Raw genomic sequence first — 20,805 nt, 5'->3', positions numbered from 1 at the left:
ATGTTTGGCAAAGTTGTCAAACTGTAGACTTTTAGATCTAGAAAGTGCTTATCAGTTATAAGCTAAAAAAAAAAAGAAATCTACTTAAATAAGAGAAGCCAGATGCTTGAGGTCAGGGTGAGCCGGAGGGAGAGCTAAGCCTAGAACTTACGTCTACTATACTCACTCCACACCTCAAATTACCTCTGAATTTCTTATGACACGTCTGGGAGTAAGGGAACAAGAGGGAGTCTGGCTGATTCTTAGCTGGAGAATTAACTCCACCCTAAAAGTCTTAGTGAACGGGTCCCTGCCAGCCAACACAGAGCTCTCCCGGGGACGCTGGAGGGCTCGGGCCCTGGCCCAGGCCCAGTCTGGCTCAACATTTTCACTAATGACAAAGGAGTTATGTTTATCAACTCTACCCATGACATCCCCAGAAAGTCATGGTAACATGCTGAATTTCAGAATCAGAATTCAAAAGGATTTTGGAACCTGAATCAGCACCAGGCTGAAATGCAAAAGAGCTACAGTCCCGTGTTTAGATTCTAAACAAAGACAGAAACGGAGGGTTCTAGGTAAGAGAGCAAGCACATCTGACTCCTTCTCTCCACTGAATATCGCTATAGGATGTGGACAGAATGATGGACACTTTTTTTTTTTCCCTTAAGATTTTATTTACTTATTTGACAGAGAGAGATCGCAAGTAGGCAGAGAGGCAGGCAGAGAGAGCGAGGGAAGCAGGCTCCCGGCTGAGCAGAGAGTCTGATGCGGGGCTCGATCCCAGGACCCTGAGATCATGACCTGAGCTGAAGGCAGAGGCTTAACCCACTGAGCCACCCAGAGGCCCCGAATGATGGGCTCTTGAGAAGCAAGTAGATTAGGGGAAAAGACCAGTATACCAAGTGCCACGGGAACAGCTCTGAATTCCTGAGGACTCTTCTCAGTACCCCCAGCCTGGAGTCGGGGCGATCCGACATGCAGACCTGGAGCCCAGGCACTGCGGGAACTTCACAAGAAACCCTCTGGTTCTGGTCTGAGGAGAAAGAAAGGGATCCCCGACGCTGAGAGGAAGGGAAATGCGTGGGTCTCCTTTTCTCCATTCACTCAGACCCTAGCGCTCAGGCAATCCTGCCCGAGTCGCCGTGGCAACAGCACCTGTGGGGGCAATGGGGGCTTGCGGGCACAAACACTTCAGAAGAGGGGAGCCTTTCTTTCTGATCAGAGGAGCTGTGGTCCTAAGATGGCCGGGGAAGCCCTGCTGCTTTTCTTCGCTCTCCTCCCACTGCTCGGCCCTGGAGGCAGGCGCAGCTGAAGGCAGCATGTGCCAGCCTGTGACTAAAGCCCCAGTTTTCCGGCTGGGGGTCTGAGAAGGGGAGTCCCAGGAGACCAGAAAGTACAGCAGAGCTCACAGAGAAAAAGGAGGTTAGAAAAGACACCGTAAGTCATTTCTGAACTCCCGGGCTCAGCCTAACAGCACAAGCTTGGATGTGGCCGGAATCATCATACCGAACAATTCAAGAACCAAACTCAAAAGAACTAAGCCCTGCCTGGCCACTGGGTAGCGCACGCAGGACACACCTGGAGAGCAGGTGGAAACTTGGAAAACCCAACTGACCATGGAACCACAACTACAGGAGGCTAGGGAGAACCTGTGTTCTGGAACACAGCCAGGCTGACTACCTACTAAAACAAATACCACCAAGACCAAAGCCTCATGATATAATATTCAAAATGCCCAGGGGATGGCCTAGGAGGGTCAAGTCGGTTAAGCTCCTGACTCTTGATTTCAGCTTAGGTCATGATCTCAGGGTTCTGGAATCAGGCCGTGCAAGGGTCTCTGCTCAGTGGGGATTCTGCCTGTCCCCTTCCCTCTGACCCCCAGTCCAGTTTGTGCAATGTTGCTCTCTCTCCAATAAATAAAACATTAAAAAATAAAAGTCAAAATTATAGAACTTTCTGGAAAAAAAAAAAAGAGTAATTGAGATAAAAAATTCACTATGTAGGATCAACAGAATAGAAACGGCAGAGGAAAGAGACAGTTTGAAGTCAGATTGACAGGAATCCCCCAACAGTTAGAAGAGAAACAAAAGACTGAAAAAAAAAACCCTTCCAAATTTGACAAGAGACACATGTCTAGATTCTAGTAGCTTCATGAATCAAACAGGATAAACCCAAGGAAATCCACACATAGACACATCGTAATCAAACTGCTGACATCTAAAGACAGAAATCTTAAAAGCAGCCAGAGAGGGGTGCCTGGGTGGCTCAGTGGGTTAAAGCCTCTGCCTTTGGCTCGGGTCATGATCCCAGGGTCCTGGGATCGAGCCCCCACAGGGAGCCTGCTTCCTCCTCCCTCTCTCTCTGCCTGCCCCTCTGCGTACTTTTGATCTCTATCTGTCAAATAAAATAAATAAAATCTTTAAAAAATAAAAATAAATAAAAGCAGCCAGAGAAAAACAATGATAGAAAAATTTGAATGACTATAAAATTTTATCAGAAACCATGGAAGACGGAGAAAGTGGAATGGCATTTCTTAAGTGCTAAAAACAAAACAAAACAAAACAAACACACACACACCAAAAAACCTGACAAAACTGTCAACCCAGAATTTTGTATCTAGTGAGAATGTCTGTCAGGAACAGAGGTGATAGGAAGACAGCCCCATATGAAGAAAAGCTAAGAAAATTCATAGGCAGCAGACCTCTTCTAACTGAATGTAAAAAGGTTTTCAGAGAGAGGGGAAATGATGCTCAGGCAAGCCTGGATCAAGCACTTTTGGGTTCCCCCATGTGTAGGGAGGGAGAAGAGGTCTGGGAAAGTAATAAGTGGGTCTATTTGAGGAATGAGTTCTTAGCATCACATTTTCACGTAGTAAAATAAATTACTCTAAGAAATAGTAGGAAATAGTTCAGAACTACACCATATACAGTGTGTCACGTAGTATGTTCGTAACTTACAAGGAAGCAGGTTCTGGAAGGGACAATCGCATTTAGTGTATCAAGGAAAGTCTGATTTCCTCTGAAGACCAAAAATCACAACTGTCCGCACAGGAGCCATGGCTGGTCAATCAGGGAAGCGTCACCAATTCAGGACTGTGGTCTGCAGCTGTCATGTGTTTCGTCTCTTGGCATCCTTTATCCTTCCCACGGGAGACCTCTTGTTCCCTGACTCTCAGCTCACGGGCCAGCGAGTGGCTGGCATCTCTGGCCATGTGACGGGTTCAGAGGTGGACAGGACTGGAAGCACGATGGGATGCTGATACGTGACTCGGCCCCTAGTCCTCCCTGTTTGGTTTTTATCTTTTACGATTTTATTTATTTATTTGACTGAGAGAGAGAGATCGTAAGTAGGCAGAGAGGCAGGCAGGGAGAGAGCAGGAAGCAGGCTCCCAGCTGAGCAGAGAGCCCGATGCAGGGCTCGGTCCCAGGACCCTGAGATCATGACCTGAGCTGAAGGCTGAGGCTTAACCCACTGAGCCACCCAGGCGCCACCCCCTTTCCTCCTTGTTAACAAAATTTCATCTCAGTCTAAGGTGGCATCTCATCCCAAGCTTCCAGGGATGAATCCTGACAGGTTACAAAGATAGTCAAAACAATTCTGTTTTCTAGTCATCTAACCTAACAGCAGCAAGGAATGGCAAAGTGACCTAGCACTGACCAATGAAATATAAAATGACATCTGTCGGGCACTTTGGGGGATCTTTCCTCTTCTGTTAAAAATAGAAAAAAAAAAAAAAAAAAAAAAGACAAGTACCACTTCTTCCCCCTTTCTTTCTTCTTTGAACACTGGTCTGATGGCAGGAGTCACGGCAGCCATCTCATGCCCACAAAATAAAGGCCAAGAGAACTGCCGGGATACTGGGCCTGATGCTACTGAGCTGCTGAACCACTCAGCTGCCCCCTTCCACCAAATTTATTGTCACATGAGAGAAATAAACTCCTCTTTGTTTAACTACTGCTATTTGAGTTTTCTGTTTCTTAGAGACCAAAGCATTCTGGTTTGGTTTTGTTTTTTTTAAAGATTTTATTTATTTGACAGAGAGGGAGCATAAGCAGGAGGAGTGGCAGGCAGAGGGTGAGGGAGGCTCCTTGCTGAGCAGGGAGCCCAACTGAGCCCACTGAGCCGACTGAGGCAGGGTGCAGCCCCAGGGACCCATCAACCACCAGGAGGACATGCGCCTGTCCGAGGACAAGGGGCCAGGGGACAGAAGGAGACAAAGAATGCCAGTGACATCACCGAGCTCCTCTACTAGCCATCCCTGAAGGGAGGTCTGTCCTGACTTAACATAAGCCAGTATCTCTCCTTCTGTTTATCTTTCTGACACTTGCAATTAAACAAGTCCTAATTAATAGAAATAAGTCCTCGTCTCTTCAGCGGCCAGCCAACCAGCTCCAAACTCTAAATCTCTCTTTTTTTAAGATTTATTTGACAGAGAGAGAGAAAGAAGTAGCGAGAGAGGGAACACAAGCAGGGGTGTGGGAGAGGGAGAAGCCCCGATGCAGGGCTCCATCCCAGGACCCTGGGATCATGACCTGAGCTGAAGGCAGACGCTTAACCACCGAGCCACCCAGGCTCCCCTCTAAATCTCATTCTTGACAGGTCAGCCGTGTTGATCAACACCAAGAAAGATCACAACCTGGAAAAATAAGTACCACTCACCTTCTTTTTGTTTCTTCTGTTCAAGTTTCATCTTCTTTGCCAATAATTTCTTCTCTTTTAACTTCTGGCTATAAATATAAAATACATGAATTCCTTTATTAACTTACTGTATGTTCTAGAAAATAAATATCTACTTATAGCGTGTTTAAAGACCTTATATTATAATAACACAAACACTATAACAATGAAAGGGAAGAAATACTTTCCCATGATTCTGCTGCTCCAACACCACCAATATTACCAAGCTGTTTTCTTGAATCAAAATGAAATCGTTTGTGGAGTCCTGACGTGATTACTGAAAATGTTTTTCATTCTGAGATATTTAGGGACTATTTTTATTTACTTGTTTATTTTATTTTTTTAAATGACAACACTTTATTGCAGGATCAGCTTTCTAAAGCTGGTGGAGACTGAGCAGCATTTCTATGTGAAATGTTACAGCTTTACAAGTTTTGTTTCTTATTTAATTTCACACGCAGAAACAAAAACATGGTAAAAGAAAAAAATGCAAAATAGCTAGAAAAAAAGATGTAATCAAGTTGTAGCATACAGACGTGCTCTGTAACTAAATTTACTATGCATATCATAAAGCAAAAGAAACGGGGTGCCTGGGTGGCTCACTGGGTTAAAGCCTCTGCCTTTGGCTCAGGTCATGATTCCAGGGTCCTGGGACGGAGCCCTGCATCAGTCTCTGTTCAGCAGGGAGCCTGCTTCCCCCTCTCTCTCTGCCTGCAACTCTGCCTACTTGTGATCTCTGTCAAATAAATAAATAGAATCTTTAAAAAGAAAGCAAGCAAGCAAGCAAACAAAAGACTATCTCAATAAATTAACAGACTGCCAGAAACAGACTAAGAATTAGGAACTGTTTTTAGAATCCTGCTTAGTTCTCCAAAGGACAAGAAAGCATTTACTAAAACACACACACACACACACACACACACACACACACACACGAGTCTACATACTCAGGTAATGTCACTGAGGGAGGTCACACAACCTAATTTAAGGAAGAAGCTAAACAAAGTTTGCTCACAGCGTAGTGTTAAACTCGATATTAAAATACAGACGTGGAGGAAACCTAGAAATCCATCTGGTCACCCAGGCACTGACCAGAGCTGCGGAGAATCTGTGACGGGGGGATATGGGGGGGAAGCATCAGCAGTAAGTGACTTAATCTCTCAGATACTCAGATATCTCGGGCCATCCGTCTACTGGGATGGCCTCGACATCGGCATACAACGAACTTCTGACTGCAAGGACTACTCAGCTCTCATATTTCCTGCCTTTAGGCTTCATGGGTTAGGAAGAGCCACAGAGCCCTTACCGCTTTTTCCGCCGCTTTGCCGTCTGCTCCTCCGCAGCAATTTTATTCCTCTCCAGTCGCTTCTGAAACTCTGCATCCAATTTTTGCTGTGAAAAAACACAAATTTAAATTTAGATGGACTCTGGGCCATGGATGAGATCTCCACAAGTCACACCACTGGGGGTGCTGCAAGGCCACTTTTAACTGGAAGAGATTGCCCAACAGGTGGGGCAGGAATCAATATACGGTTTTCTGCACTTGGATGGCGAACGTGTCTGCTTCGGTTCAGTAAGAGACCCTCCTGCCCAAAGAAACATGAGAGCATGAGAAAAGGCACAACTACTGGTTATGTAGCCAGAGGGCCCTGGCTAGTGTGCTATTGTGATTTATAGTAAGCAATCTAGGAACGCCTGGGTGGCTCAGTGGTTAAGCATCTGCCTTAGGCTCAGGTCATGATCTCAGAGTCCTGGGATCGAGTCCCATGTCGAGCTCCATGCTCAGCGGGAAGCCTGCTTCTCCCTCTCCCACCTCCCCTGCTTGTGTTCCCTCTCTCACTGTGTGTCTGTCAAATAAATAAAATCTTATGAGGCGCCTGGGTGGCTCAGTGGGTTAGAGCCTCTGCCTTCGGCTCAGGTCATGATTCCTGGGTTCTGGGATCAAGCCCCACATCAGGCTCTCTGCTCAGCAGGGAGCCTGCTTCCCCCCCTCTCTCTCTGCCTGCCTCTCTGCCTGCTTGTGATCTCTGTCAAATAAATAAATAAAATCTTTAAAAAAAGAAAATAAATAAAATCTTAAAAAAAAAAAAAGGAAAAAGGAAAAAAAAAGAAATCTACACAACTGATCTTTGAACACCGTTTGCACTGGTAGCTGAGCCAACTGCCTACTCTATTTCCTTCCCTCTAAAGTAGTTTAAAAATTTAAACAGTGCTTCTGATAGTTTTTACATAGAGTTTTCTTATTCCTGACAGTGGAACACCCACCGTGGTGACCAGGTACAGCTGTGGGACCAGCCACCAGAAACTCCCCACTAGAACTGAGAATGTCACCACAAGCAGAGGACGGCAGCAGCTACAAAAGAACCACCAACAGCTGGGGACCAAGACAGGCCGCAAGACAAGCAAACACCAGGTGAAAACCACCTCGTCAATGATTCCATCGCCTTCCCAAATCCTAAAGATATTTTTCAAACTCAATTTTGACCATTCCAGTGAATTTTTACTTTCACATATTTTCTCCCGTGCCATGTCTATCTCTTTAATATTTTTTTATGTTTTTAACACTGTTTTTTGTTGGAACTGTTTTATGTTGGAAAATTTCAAACACAGAAAAGTTGAAGGAATTATACACTCCATATGCCCACCACCAAGATCCTACAACTGACATTTTGCTCCTTGTTTTATCACATCTGTCCACCCAGCTCTGCCACTACCCATCCATCAACCTTTTTTTTTTTTTTTAAACACATTTCAAAGCTGCAGACACCGGGACATTTCACCTCCAAGGATTTAAGCATGCATAGCATTAACAGGGTTTAATGCTTGTTAACAGTTTTTCTATTTCTTCCGCCTAAGGTAATACATACAACAAAATGCTCAATTGTGAGTGTACTATTTAATCACACTAGAAAGTTCTCTCCTACCTCTTCCTATGCAACTCCCACAGACAATCGTTCTGAAACACTTATATGGTTTAACATAGGTTAGTCCTGCCTCTTGTAGAACTTCGTATAAATGGGACCATACGACAGGCTCTCTCATGCAAGGCTTCCTTCACTCAGCATGTTTCAGGGATCATCGTATCATTAGTCTCTTCCTTGTGATTGCTAAATAGTATTCTATTTGAATGAATAATCATTTTAATTTTTTTAAACGTTGTACTTCCTTTAGATAGGAGGAAATTCTACAGTGAGTCTTTTTCAAACCAAATTACTAGAAAATCAACTGTTATTGGATAAAGTGGTTTCCTCCTTTTTAAAAAGCGAACAAATACCACCGTAAAGTATGTAAAGCTCTCTAAAACACACGGATGTATTCAAGGAAGTAACAGGCATCGTGGTTAGACTGAGAAAAAGGTCTCTTCCAGTGCATGCTGTAAGATAAGAGCAAGGGGCAATCTCTCACACGTTAGGAAGAGAAATCAGATATGGAAAATCATGAACAATTAGCCAAATAATATTTGCAGGGGTTTTTGGTTTTGTTTTTTGTTTTTTAAGGTTTTATTTATTTATTTTGACAGACAGAGAGAGAATGAGTTGGGGGAGCTACAGAAGGAGAGGGAAGAGCGGGCTCCCCGCTGGGCAGGGAGCCCGATGCAAGGCTCGATCCCAGGACCCTGGGATCATGACCTGAGCCAAAGGCAGACACTTCATGACTGAGCCACCCAGGCACCCTTGGTTTTTATTTATACTCAGGTGGGAAAATATAGGAGTACTAAAATGTTAGTATTTTTTTTCTGATTTTTACTAATCGCCAGTAATAAAATATAAAGGAGCAACTAGCACCACTGCAATCAAAAAAGCAAAATCTTTGAACAAATGTGAGATCTATACCAAATCTCTAATCATCACTGAGAGATTCAGAAAAAAAAAGAACATTTCTAGAGAGGATGCCTAAACACTGTAACATCCATCCTCATTCAATTTAAGTTATGGACTCAATTCTAGTTTAAAAAAACAAAACAAGGGACGCCTGGGTGGCTCAGTTGGTTAAGCAGCTGCCTTCGGCTCAGGTCATGATCCCAGCGTCCTGGGATCGAGTCCCACATCGGGCTCCTTCCTCAGCAGAGGGCCTGCTTCTCCCTCTGCCTGCCATTTTTTTCTGCCTGTGCTTGCTCTCTCCCCCTCTCTCTCTCTGATAAAAAACAAACAAACAAACAAGATTTTCTGGAGTGGGTAAAGTAACTCCAAAGTTCTATCTGAAAAATAAACAAAATATCCAAAGAGTATTTTTTAAGAACAACAAGAGAGAGGTTTTTGGGTCTTCTGGTCAGGTAATTAAAAGCTTAGTAGTTCTTACAATACAATTTCTAAGGCTATTCCCAATTCTTAGTTATTATTGCACACCTGCCATGAAGAAATGCCAGCCTCTAACTAGACCGCTCAAAGAAGCAGACACATGAAAGCACACTGCTATTCACACCAGCTACAAAGAATTATAGGAATTCAGCCAAAAAGAGAGAGCACAGAAATAAGAACTCGAGTGATGTGGGAGATCCTGTTTTCTGTTCCATTTCAGGACAAATGGCCTGGAGGGGAAAGGGGACTCTCCTGTCCCTTCTACGCACACGGAAGTCTCCCTCCTCTGTTCATCTCCTAGTGGGAGCATCTTGATATGCTGAGTCTGACCAATGAATAATCTGGATTTGATGCTTGTTTCCCACGCTGACTTTAGAAGGCAGCCTTCACACAGGCCAAGAACCAGGTGTTATTTTCTCTTCTTTAAATGCTTTTTCCTAAAAGTCCTAAGTGCACATTGCCCAAACCCAAGGGGTCAGCCAGCCTCTTTGCTCACGGACCTTCTCCGCCATGGCATCCATGTAGTCCTGTCGCTGGTACTCTCTCCGCCGCAGATGTCTGTACACGTGGAACTCGCCACTGCCAGCCCCAGCGCTCGAACCTATAGTCAGGAGAGTCCAGAGTTCTTAATGAAATCCAGTTACCAACATAGGCTACCCTTAATCAAAAGGGACCAAAGAAAGAAATCGGAAGTAATTGAAAGGACCACCCCCCACTGTACTCCAGAAGCTGGCACAGTGACTTGCCTAGCACGGTAATCATTAAATAATTGTTGCATGAACGTTGAATGCGAAGTCACTAAAAATTCCACTCTAACACACTAAGAGGAGGAACACATTGTGGTTGAGAGATCAGAAACCTAGAAGATAGCTTAAGACCTTTACCTCCCCTGTCAGATGATTTCACATTTGACACAGCTGAAAAGATGTCCATGTATATTAAGTTTAAAACAAAGCAAAAAAAGTTACTAAGTACTTGTGTTGAACAACCAACCAACAACCAACAACTGACCATTTTTATAAAATCATTTTTTCTTAAACCCAAGTGGTTTTGACTAGGAGTTTGAAAGGCCTTATCAGAATGTTACAAATGGGGGGCACCTGCGTGGTTCAGCTGGACTGAGCAGCTGACTCCTGATTTAGGATCAGGTCATGATCTCAGGCTCCTGAGACTGAGCTCCACGCTCAGTGGGGGGTCTCCTTGGGATTTTCTCTCCTTCTCCCTGCCGCAGGCAAGCATACACACTCGCTCTCTCTCTCTCTCAAACAAATAAATAAATCTTTTAAAAAAATGTTACAAGGGGAATGGTGGAATTATGGGGGTTCAAAATTTTTCATATCTCTATTATTTATTCTTCTTTATAATGAATACGTTAGTTTACAACCCCCAAAACCATGTTAGAAAAAAACCAACATGATGCATTATTTAAAACAATGCAGAAGAAAATTCTCTAGTGCCAAACTGGATGCAACAACACCCCTTCTTTTTTAGTACAAAATTACAGAACCAGGGCGTCCGGGTGGCTCAGTGGGCTAAAGGGTGCTCTGCTCAGCAGGGAGCCTGCTTCCTCTCTCTCTCTCTCTCTGCCTGTCTCTCTGCCTACTTGTAATCTCTGTCTATCAAATAAATAAATAAAAACTTTAAAAAAAAATTACTGAACCAGTGAACTCTTTTTTTCCTGTTAGAAATCTAATTAACAAATACTAACTGCAGGGTTTTTACATCTATGCTTCAGAAATTATATTCACCCGCGCACACATATAAACAGACAACATTACCCATTACATCTCGAACAAATTCTGGGGGAGGCCGAGGTGCCCATTCGCTCATTTTTTCTGGAATTGGAACTGCTTTGTCCTGCAACATTTAAACACGGAGGCATCCTTCAGTACAACGCTGCTCACAGATTCACATCTCTTTGAGGCCAAAGCATTTTAACTGGATGGGTGAAGTAAGACTGCTTTTGCTCCTTGGACCTAAAGCTGATTTTCTTCCCTTAGATTTACTCCATCCCCTGTACTCTGGGGTCTATCACAGCCCATAGCCTCGCCAGGGCTACAGCTAACTTTCCAAAGCAGAATTCAGAAGCCTAAGTCACCATTTATGGCTGGAAACCTCTAACCTTACCACCAGGACACCCGGAGTCAACCCTTTCTATCCAAAGCTGTAAGAAAAGACCTCATCCAATTATTTTTATGACTGAAGGGACCGAGCGAGACCCTGACGGGAGAGTGACTTGTCCCAGCTCTGTCGGCCAATGCCCCTCTAACAATCGATGCTATTTAGAAGAAAATAAACCCTTGTGTCGACCCATAGATTCTACCTTTCCAGTCAACGCTTCAGTTCAGAGAAAGGTAAACTAGGAGTGCCTCAGAGCACGGGAAACCGCTCCACAGCGCCCTCACCCCACCCTGGGCTCCAACATAAGGCCATAGGAAGCTCACTATCTCCGGGGTAGCCCACTCCTTCCTAAGGACTGGCCCTGGGGTTCGGGTACAGAGTTTCTAAGTTTGCAGGCAGGGGAGGCGGGCCCGCGGGTTCCCGGAAGCGCTGGAAGACGCCGTCGAACCAGCGCCTCGTCTTACCGGGTTCTTCATGAGCCGCTCCAGCTTGAGCTTCTGCTCTTCGGCCGCATTCTTGGGGATGACGAGCGCTTGCGGCTCTTTCTTGGGCCTCGGCGGTCGCACTGAAGAAGCAGCCGAACTCGCCATCACACAGCTCCTCTTCGCTCTCGGCGAGCGGCGACGGCGCGCGCCTATGACGACAGACCCGCGCGCCAGCGGCGCAAGCGCAGTCCGCTAGCGGGGGGGCGGGGCTGGGGCGGAGTCACACGCCGGAAGTAGACTGCTGAATATTCATGAGCTTGAGGCCGCGCGGGTTATCGTGATCAAAGCCGCTTGATTTCATTTCCTGCGTCTGAGCAAATCAGGGCCGCCGAGCGCCCACGTTTCTATGGGAGAGGTGGCCTTGCACGCCCGAGGCTTCGACCCCAGGCGACCTCTCCAGTCCGCGTGCGCGTCGTGGCTCCGCTGGCAGCTCTGCTAATGGCTCTCAGCGTCCCCTCCCGCCCCCGGGCCTTTGTCCCCGCGGTTCCTTGGGTCTGGTCCATTCTCCCTTCTATTTCTGACAATCTATTTAAAACAGCTCAGGCTCCCTGAGGACTGGGGCCGTGTCTCCTTTGTCCTCCTCGAATTATTCTGCACCTGACACCCAGAAAATCTGCAAGGCTGGGATGAATGGGAGCCTTTCTTACGGGAAAGAGGAAAGGGCCCCTCCCATCTGGGAGCCAGCCTGGCAGTCCCAGGAGGCCTTGATGTCCTCCTCCTGGACATAAACAATTTCCCGGAACACCAACAGCACGCAAGGCCATTCTGTCACCATGATGGAGTGAGGCATAAACACGTGTTTGCACGCAGATGAAAAAAAAAACAGGAATATTGTTGGAACCGCAAAAAGACCAAACGTTTTCCTCATTCTGTCTCTTACCCGTAATTGCTGTCTTCTTTAAAGCCTTAACCTCGGTTCACTTTAAATATTTATGAAGACAGCCAGTCACAGAATTGTGTCGCTTCCTGACAGTGTCTAATCCAGAGTTAAACCCACTTGCTTGAACCCTCCGCAAGTCACTTCACCCAAGCCCAAATCCTGTAATAACTCCTCTTTCAGACCCCCTTGTTGAATGAAGCAAGTGCAGTCTTCCTGCTCGAAAGAGGCAGAAGAACCTGTTTTTCAACTACAGCTGTGTTTCCGGTGGTCTTCACACTTGCTGGTTTTCTCATTTCATTAGTCACCCACTAAAGGGTGGACATTCCGTTCACTGGTGTATTCCGACGTCTGGGGCAAGGCCTGGCTCAGGACAAAGTACTCAGGTTTTGCTGGATGACAGTGGGATCTTGGGGGGCCAGGCACCTCAGGAACCACTGTTGCTGCTGCCTGCACAGCCTGCTCTGCCCAGAACAGCTCTCCCTCTGAATGTCCCCTGCCTGCCAGGTGACCCTTGTGACAGGATATTGTGTTAGTGCCCTAAGGCCATTCCTGGCCCCCTGAGAGTAGGTGATTTTCCAGTGACCAAGGCTGATGAATTAGGAGAAGTCCTAGACTGGCCCAGTTCTGTCACTGAAATCCGTGGAGGGCTTGGCTTGGGTGTGACACATGACCCTGTAAAATACACTCCAGCCACCCAGATACCTCACTTTCCCCTGAATGTGCCACATACCCAAAAAGACTTGACCTGGAGTGTCATTCCCTTCCTGGAGGACTCCCACAACACTTGTCAGCTTTGCTTAAATGCTACCTCCTCCATGAAGCCTTCTCTGATTACCCTATTCCCCCCACCCCAACCCCCTGCCCTGTCCCCATTCCCTTCTCCAGGCAGTCAGTTGCTCTCTTCTTGGTGCTCTCCCTGCTCTGGGTCCCGATGCCTGGCATATGGTAGTTAGCACAGCGTGTCCTCACCATCTGCCTACCCACAAGTTTGGGAGGAGGGTTGAGCTGGAATCCCAGCATCTAATCCTGGCCTTGAGTAGAGTGGTGCTTCCAGAATGCTTGCAAAACAGAGGAATTAGGGAAGGAGGAAAGAAGGGAGTCCACGACTGCCTTTAAAAAAGAAAGAATGAATGAATGTGTAAACGACATAACCAGGGGATAGATGAATGAATGAACACGTGAGATAGTGGATGGGCAGAGAACGAAGAGCCTGAGAACGAAGAGCCATGTCCCCATCACTACCCCACCCCCACCCCCAGCTCCAGGTCTGGCATAGAGCCAGCATTTGGCAGAAAGCTGCTGGTCGGAAGTGGAATGAATGAATGAAATTAATGACTGCACCAGCATGGGGGGGGGGTTATGTGGGCGCATTGGAGTCCGTGATAACAACCTCAGTGTCCAAGCCTAGTCTAAGTGCGTCTACATGTTTATCCTCCTGAGTTACAAGTAAGGAACTGAGGCCCAGAGGGGTGGGGGACCGGGTCAGGGTCACACAGACTCAAACCCAGCACTCTGGGCACAGGTCTGAGGGCCTGCTTGATCACGAGTCTTAAGAATGGAAAGACCATGACCCCCAGCAGGCCTTGGTGGGGTCCCTCCCTGGGGCACCCTTCTAGGACCGAGGCCAGTTTCAGTGTCCTGTTCCAGGACTCCCACTACTGGCTGCCCCACAAGTGTGGACTGGGACCCAGAGCACCACCTCCTCTGCCACCAGAGGGCAGCAGAGCTCCACCCAGGTGCACCTGCTGGCCTGTGCCCAGGAGGCCCAGGACTAAGGTGCTTTGCAGTCTGGCAGACCCAGTGCCAAAGACTGGCTCTACCTACTCCGGAGTGTGGGCTGGGGAAGCAACTTAACCTCTTGAAGGCTTTTTCTTTATGCACAAGTAAGTAACAAATCCACCTTGACACCTGGTTGTGAATGAAATGATGTGACGGACTTTCAGCATCCTGACACTCAACAGTGGGGTGACGACATATCCCAGTTTGGGGCCAGGACTGGGGAGTTTCTTTTTTTTTCTTTTTTTCTTTTTAAGATTATTTATTTATTTATTTGAGAGAGAGAGTGAGAGAGAGCATGAGAGGGGAGAAGGTCAGAGGGAGAAGCAGACACCCCACGGAGCTGGGAGCCCGATGTAGGACTCGATCCTGGGACTCCGGGATCATGACCTGAGCCGAAGGCAGTCGCTTAACCAACTGAGCCACCCAGGCGCCCCAGGACTGGGGAGTTTCTAAGGATGCAGGACTTTCAGTGTTAAAAGGAGAACTGGGGCCTCTGGGTGGCTTAGTCGTTAGCGTCTGCCTTAGGTTCAGGTCCTGGTCCCAGAGTCCTGGGATCAAGCCCTGCATCGGGCTCCCTGCTCAGGAGGAAGCCTGCTTCTCCCTCTCCCACTCCCCCTGCTTGTGTTCCCTCTCTTGCTGTCTCTCTCTGTCAAATAAAAAAAAAAATTTTTTTTAAAGGAGGAGAATCTTGGGCAAATTGGAACAGCTAGTCACGCTAGAGGGGTGGGCACTCCTTTAATTTTTTCAGTTGTGGTTGGTATGTAAAGAAATAAAAGAGCAAAAATGTTTACAACTATTCTGTAATTTAAGTTTCTCATGGAATTAGCAAGTCATTGGTCTTTTTTTTTTTTTTAAGATTTTATTTGGGGCGCCTGGGTGGCTCAGAGGGTTAAAGCCTCTGCCTTCGGCTCAGGTCATGATCCCAGGGTCCTGGGATCGAGCCCCGCATCTAGCTCTCTGCTCAGCGGGAAGCCTGCTTCCTCCTCTCTCTCTCTCTGCCTGCCTCTCTGCCTGCTTGTGATCTCCGTCTGTCAAATAAATAAATAAAATCTTTAAAGATTTTATTTATTTATTTGACAGAGAGAGAGATCACAAGCAGGCAGAGGGGCAGGCAGAGAGAGAGGGAAGCAGGCTCACTGCTGAGCAGAGAGCCCGATGCGGGGCTCGATCCCAGGATCCTGAGATCATGACCTGAGCCGAAGGCAGAGGCTTAACCCACTGGGCCACCCAGGTGCCCCATCAAATAAATAAATAAATCTTTTTAAAAAGACAAGCATACACGTACCATACAACCCAGCAATCTCACCGCTAGGCATTACTCCAGAGAAATAATTGTCAGGCTGTGATAGATCCACATGGGGATGTACTGCTGAGGAATAAAAAGGAAGGAACTATTGATATTTGCAACCACATGGATGAATTTCAAAAGCATTATGCTTGGTGAATGAAGCCGGATTCAAAAGGCTAGAACCTTTTGAATGATTCCATTGCTCGACATTCTGGAAAAGCCAAAATGATACGGACAGAACGCAGCTCAGTAGATGCCAGGGGTCAAGGGCAGGAGGAGGGACCTGACTTTTAGGGGTGATGGACTTGTTGTATGTCTGTATTGGGGTCGTGGTTATGCAAACATACACGTTTGTCAGACTCATGGATGTTTATGTTTAAAAAGGGTGAATGTGGGGCGCCGGGGTGGCTCAGTCATTAGGTGTCTGCCTTCAGCGCGGGTCATGATCCCAGGGTCCTAGGATCAAGCCCAACCTCAGGCTCCCTGCTCAGAAGGAAGCTTGCTTCTCCCTCTCCCTCTGCCACTCCCCCTGCTTGTGCTTTCTCTCACATAAATAAATAAAATCTTAAGGAAAAAAAAAAGCCCTTCTGAGACAGACACTCTTTTTAAACTTCTAAATCGTGAAATGAAACACACACACAGAAAAAAATGTAGAAAAACAAGACACCAAGCTAACACCCGTGGGACTCCATTCCCATCAAGGTCTAGAACACGGACCTCAGGCCACTCCTGATGCTCCAAATCACGACGGCCCCCACCCCACCATCCCGAGGTAACCCCTCTCCTGGCTTGAATGGTAATCGCTCTCCACCTCTTCTTAATATCTTTATATTTTTACCCCCGAACCGTACATCCCTAAAATTCATGCGGTGGGTCCTATTTCTGGAGCTCCGCCTACTAGGAATCTGTCTGAGGGCATCTTCCTCCCTGTGCTCACCTGTTTTCTTACTTAAGAGCATTAGTTGTTGGGGCACCTGAGTGGCTCAGTGGGTAAAAGCCTCTGCCTTCGGCTCAGGTTATGATCCCAGGGTCCTGGGAACGAGCCCCGCATTGGGCTCTCTGCTCAGCAGGGAGCCTGCTTCTTCCTCTCTCTCTGTGCCTGCCTCTCTGCCTTCTTGTGATCTCTGTCTGTCAAATAAATAAATAAAATCTTAAAAAAAAAAAAAAGAGCAACAGTTGTCAAAAAAAAAAACACTATATTCATTCAAATACAGTCAAATCTACCACATTTCCTCTGTTTAGGGCTTTCTGTGTCCTATTTTTAAAAATCTGTTCTTACCGCAAAGTTATGAAGAAACACCCCTCTGTTACCTATTAGCGCTCTCTTGGCATGCCTTTCCCATTTGGATCTGCCATTTCCCTAAAACTGTTTTGGGGGTGTCAGTGGATGTCAAATCAAGAACTGATTTCATTTTTTCCACATACCAATATCTGGTTTCCCCAGAATCACTTATTGAAAAAAAATCATCCTTCCTCACTGCTCTTGTGCCTTACTTTAAATCTTCCCAACCAGATTTTTAATTGGGGCCTTGACCCCCCACCCTTACCCCCACCCCCCAGGGCATGACACAGCTCTTGCTTCTGGGTCCCTCTGTGTGCTTGCCCAGATCCAGAGCTGCCTTGCCAGGGGAGTTAACATTACGCATGGAATGTTTGACCAATGGGGACAGGAGTTGGATAAATGCTTCTCCCAAGACTCCCTGGGTGGAAAGTTCTGAACTGTGCTCTATATGGCTTCTTAGAGGGTCCAAGTTGGCTTGAGCCCCGAACGCCCACAGCAGGGAGCAGCTCAATCCTTCTCTCTTGGATTGGGTTTTTTTTTTTTTTTTTCCCTTCCCGGTTTCTATCTTCCTTGCCCTCTATATTCTCTGTCACCCTGGGATCGCTTCCCAAAATAAATGACTCACACTTCTGAATGGAACCCAGACGAAGACAGTCTCGGTACTAGAAGTGACTCAAGAAAGCAGCGCCTCGGGATGGGAATATAGGATTGGACCGGGCCCTGGACAGGCTGCATTTGGGATCCCCGTGCTAGGGGTCAGTGGGGTGGTGATCGCCACCCGCAGGCAATTACAATGTAATCACTCATGCTTTCTCCTGTGACAGCTGGAGCTGACATTCAGGTAGAAGGCACTGCATTGGCCTAGACACCCCGATGATCCTTGAAAGACCTGGGAGCAATGGAAAGTAAGAATTGTGCTGTGGCCTGTTTTCTGAGAACTTGAAAACAGGGTTGAAAGAAGAAAACGCACGCTTGGGTTAGCCAACCATGAACTCAGGACAGGCTGCGGAAGTCAGAAGGCGACCAAGGTGGCTGGCAACACCAGGTAGACAAGATGGCTTGTCTAGGATGGGTCACCCAGCATCTGTCCTAAGCCACTCCAGCGATGGTGCAACTGGTCCAGAACCAGACCTCTACTCAACCACACAGAGAACAGAAGTTCAAGTGCGATCAGAACACGGTGACAAGCAGTTCGCCTGCCATGTCCTGGGAGGCCTCCCCTTCCTGGGGCTCTTTGCAGCAGCTGCATTTGCATGAGCTTTATTTGGAAGATTTCCACCCTTTGCTGACTCATACGCAGCTCAGGTCAGCTCACACTCCCTGTGTTTGCACCCCGCACCCCCCTGGTCTGTTGAAGCTGCTGCCCAGGGGGAGGGGGACACACCTGATGAGTCTTCCTGCTGAATTTCCTTCTGGGGACACTGCTGTCTCACGGGCTGGCCTGGATAATCTTGGACCAGGGGCGTGACTCACTCCTCTTTACCTCCCTGGCAGCCCCAGTGGGATGCGCAGGGCCGGCACCCGGTCCTTAACAGCTGCCACCCAGCTTCGCGAGGGAGAGAGAGAGGCCAGCCGTCACCAAGGCTGCAGCTGCTGTCCCCTCGCTCCAGTGGCCGAAACTCCACCCTCGCCGCCTCCAACCCATCTCACTGCTACAAGCTTTGGAAGTGCAGGAACTTGGATTTCAACCCAGGCTCTGCCCTTTGCAGGTTTTTGGACCCTCAGGGAGTCACCGATCTTTCTGAGCCTCAATCCCTGACCTTTAAAATGGGAATGGGGCGCCTGGGTGGCTCAGAGGGTTAAAGCCTCTGTCTTTGGCTCAGGTCGTGATCCCGGGGTCCTGGGATGGAGCCCCGCATCCATCGGGCTCTCGCTCAGCGGGGAGCTTGCTTCCTCCTCTCTCTCTCTGCCTGATTCTCTGCCTGCTTGTGGTCTCTCTCTGTCGAGTAAATAAATAAAATCTTAAAAAAAAAAGTTATAAAATGGGAATAATAACGCTATCTCGTGGGATGGTTTTAAGGGCCAATTAAGATCGGACGTGGCATTCGGCTAATGCAGTCTGGGATATACCTGCCACCCTCGCCAAGGTCAAGCCTGCCCCCTGGGCTCGGTGTCCTGTTTCCTGGGACCCTCCAGAAGGCAGTTTGTCCGTTCTTTTCAGTCTGTCCATCAGCATATAAACATGCCCTCCCCCTGGACTTCATGTCTCCTCTTCACCATCAAACTTGTGCCTTTTTTAAAAAGCTGAATTGTGGGAGCGCCTGGGTGGCTCACCCTCAGCTGAACATCTGATTCTCGATTTCTGCTCAGGTCATGATCTCAGGGTCATGAGATCGAGCCCCGTGTCGGGCTCCGTGCTCAGTGCAGAGTCGGCTTGAGATTCTCTCTCTCCCTCTCCTATGGCTCCTCCCCCTCTGCCCCTCCCCCCCACTCGTGCTCTCTAAATAAATAAATGAATGAACGAATAAATAATTTTTAAAAGTTTAATTGTGGGGTTGCCTGGGTGGCTCAGTGGGATAAGCCTCTGCCTTCGGTTCAGGTCATGATCCCAGGTCCTGGGATGGAGCCCCTGCATCGGGCTCTCTGCTCAGCGGGGAGCCTGCTTCCTCCTCTCTCTCCGCCTGCCTCTCTGCCTACTTGTGCTCTCTCTCTGCCAAATAAATAAATAAAATCTTTTTAAACAATCAGTTAGTTTAGGGGTCCCTGGGTGGCTCAGTTGGTTAAGTGTCCGATTTGGGTTCAGGTTATGACCTCTGGGTCCTAGGATCAAGCCCCATGTCGGGCTCTGTGCTCAGCAGAGTCTGGTTCTGCTTCTCCCTCTGCCCCTCTCCCTGCTCACGCGCACGCTCTCTCTCTTAAATAAATAAATAAAATCTTTAAAAAAGTCAGTTAGTTTATGGGGTGCCTGGGTGGCTCAGTTGGTTAAGCGCCTGCCTTCAGCTCAGGTCATGCTCTCCAGATCTAACCCTGCATTCAGCTTCCTGCTCAGCAGGGAGTCCGCTTCTCTCTCTCTCTCTCTCTCTCTTTTTCTCTCTCTGTCTGCCCTTCTCCACCACTCACTCTCTCTCAAATAAATAAATAACATCTTTTTTAAAAAGTTCATTAAATAATATATGTATGTGCCCAGATGGCTCAGTCGGTTAAGTGTCTGCTTTTGGCTCAGGTCATTATCCCAGGATCCCTGCTAAGCAGGGAGTCTGCTTCTCCCTTTCTCTGCCTCTCCCTTGCTTATGCTCTCTCCTTCTCTCTGACAAATAAATAAACCCCTTCTAAAAAAAGGAGTGAGAAATATATAAATCACATCCAATTTACCATTTTAGCCATATATTTTTTATTTTAGCTATGTTAAGTGTACAATTTAGGGGCATTAATTATATTCACAATGTCGTGCAACTATTACCATGTCTATGTCTAAAACTTTTCTGTCACTCCACATGGAAATTTCATACGCATTAAGCAATAACTTTCTCTCTCCCACAAACCCTCGGTAACCCTTAATCCACTTTCTGTCTTTAGGAATTTGCTGGTATCTTTTCAAGCTTCTGAGCACCAAATTTTAATCTCAATTAAGTCACAAAATAGAGTTCCAGGAGCACCTGAGTGGCTCAGTCAGTTGTGCAGCTCTTGATCTCAGCTTAGCTCTTGATCTCAGGGTCGGGAGTTCAAGCCCCGAGTCGGGCTCCAGGCTGGGCATGGAGCCAACTTAAAAAAAAAAAATTCTTCCAATTTACAAAGCTCCATGCTGAACGTCATAGTACATAAGTCTACATGGGCATAAAATCTGTCACTGTTTTACTTTTAACTAGTTCTCTCCAGCTAGTCTAAAACAGGGTGAATAAGGTCAGTGAGAGAACATTTTCCAAGACCACACAAGAAAGACCCCTTTCACCTCTAAGGTCTGGGTCCTTGTCCAGTTTGTTTTGCAAGACCAGAAGTCTTGATCATGTTCAAGTAATCAGGAGGTTAATTTATGCCACAAGTAGACGGTCGGACAGGGAAACCAGTGGAGGGCT

At 47.1% G+C, this 20,805-nt stretch overlaps 1 protein-coding gene across 3 annotated transcripts in view; it reads right to left on the bottom strand.

The window, feature by feature from the left end:
- Positions 1–11,731, bottom strand: part of PRKRIP1 (PRKR interacting protein 1) — a 28,057-nt gene extending 16,326 nt beyond the window's left edge. Inside the window, exons 1-5 of one of the 3 annotated variants that reach the window (XM_032326648.1) lie at positions 11,543–11,731; positions 10,736–10,814; positions 9,458–9,558; positions 5,966–6,051; positions 4,642–4,709 (exon numbers count right to left, since the gene is read on the bottom strand). In XM_032326648.1, the coding sequence (XP_032182539.1) occupies positions 4,642–4,709; positions 5,966–6,051; positions 9,458–9,558; positions 10,736–10,814; positions 11,543–11,668 (460 nt within the window). In that variant the 5' untranslated portion in view covers positions 11,669–11,731. The remainder of the gene's footprint in view (positions 1–4,641; positions 4,710–5,965; positions 6,052–9,457; positions 9,559–10,735; positions 10,815–11,542) is intronic. The other 2 variants (XM_032326650.1, XM_032326649.1) reach the window with 2 other exon arrangements.
- Between the last annotated feature and the right edge of the window lie 9,074 nt (positions 11,732–20,805).

This window comes from Mustela erminea, chromosome 20 (genome assembly GCF_009829155.1).
Source record: "Mustela erminea isolate mMusErm1 chromosome 20, mMusErm1.Pri, whole genome shotgun sequence".
NCBI classification, from domain to species: Eukaryota; Metazoa; Chordata; class Mammalia; order Carnivora; family Mustelidae; genus Mustela; species Mustela erminea.
Note: the sequence above shows the minus strand (reverse complement) of the source record. Positions and strands in the feature narration are given on the sequence as shown.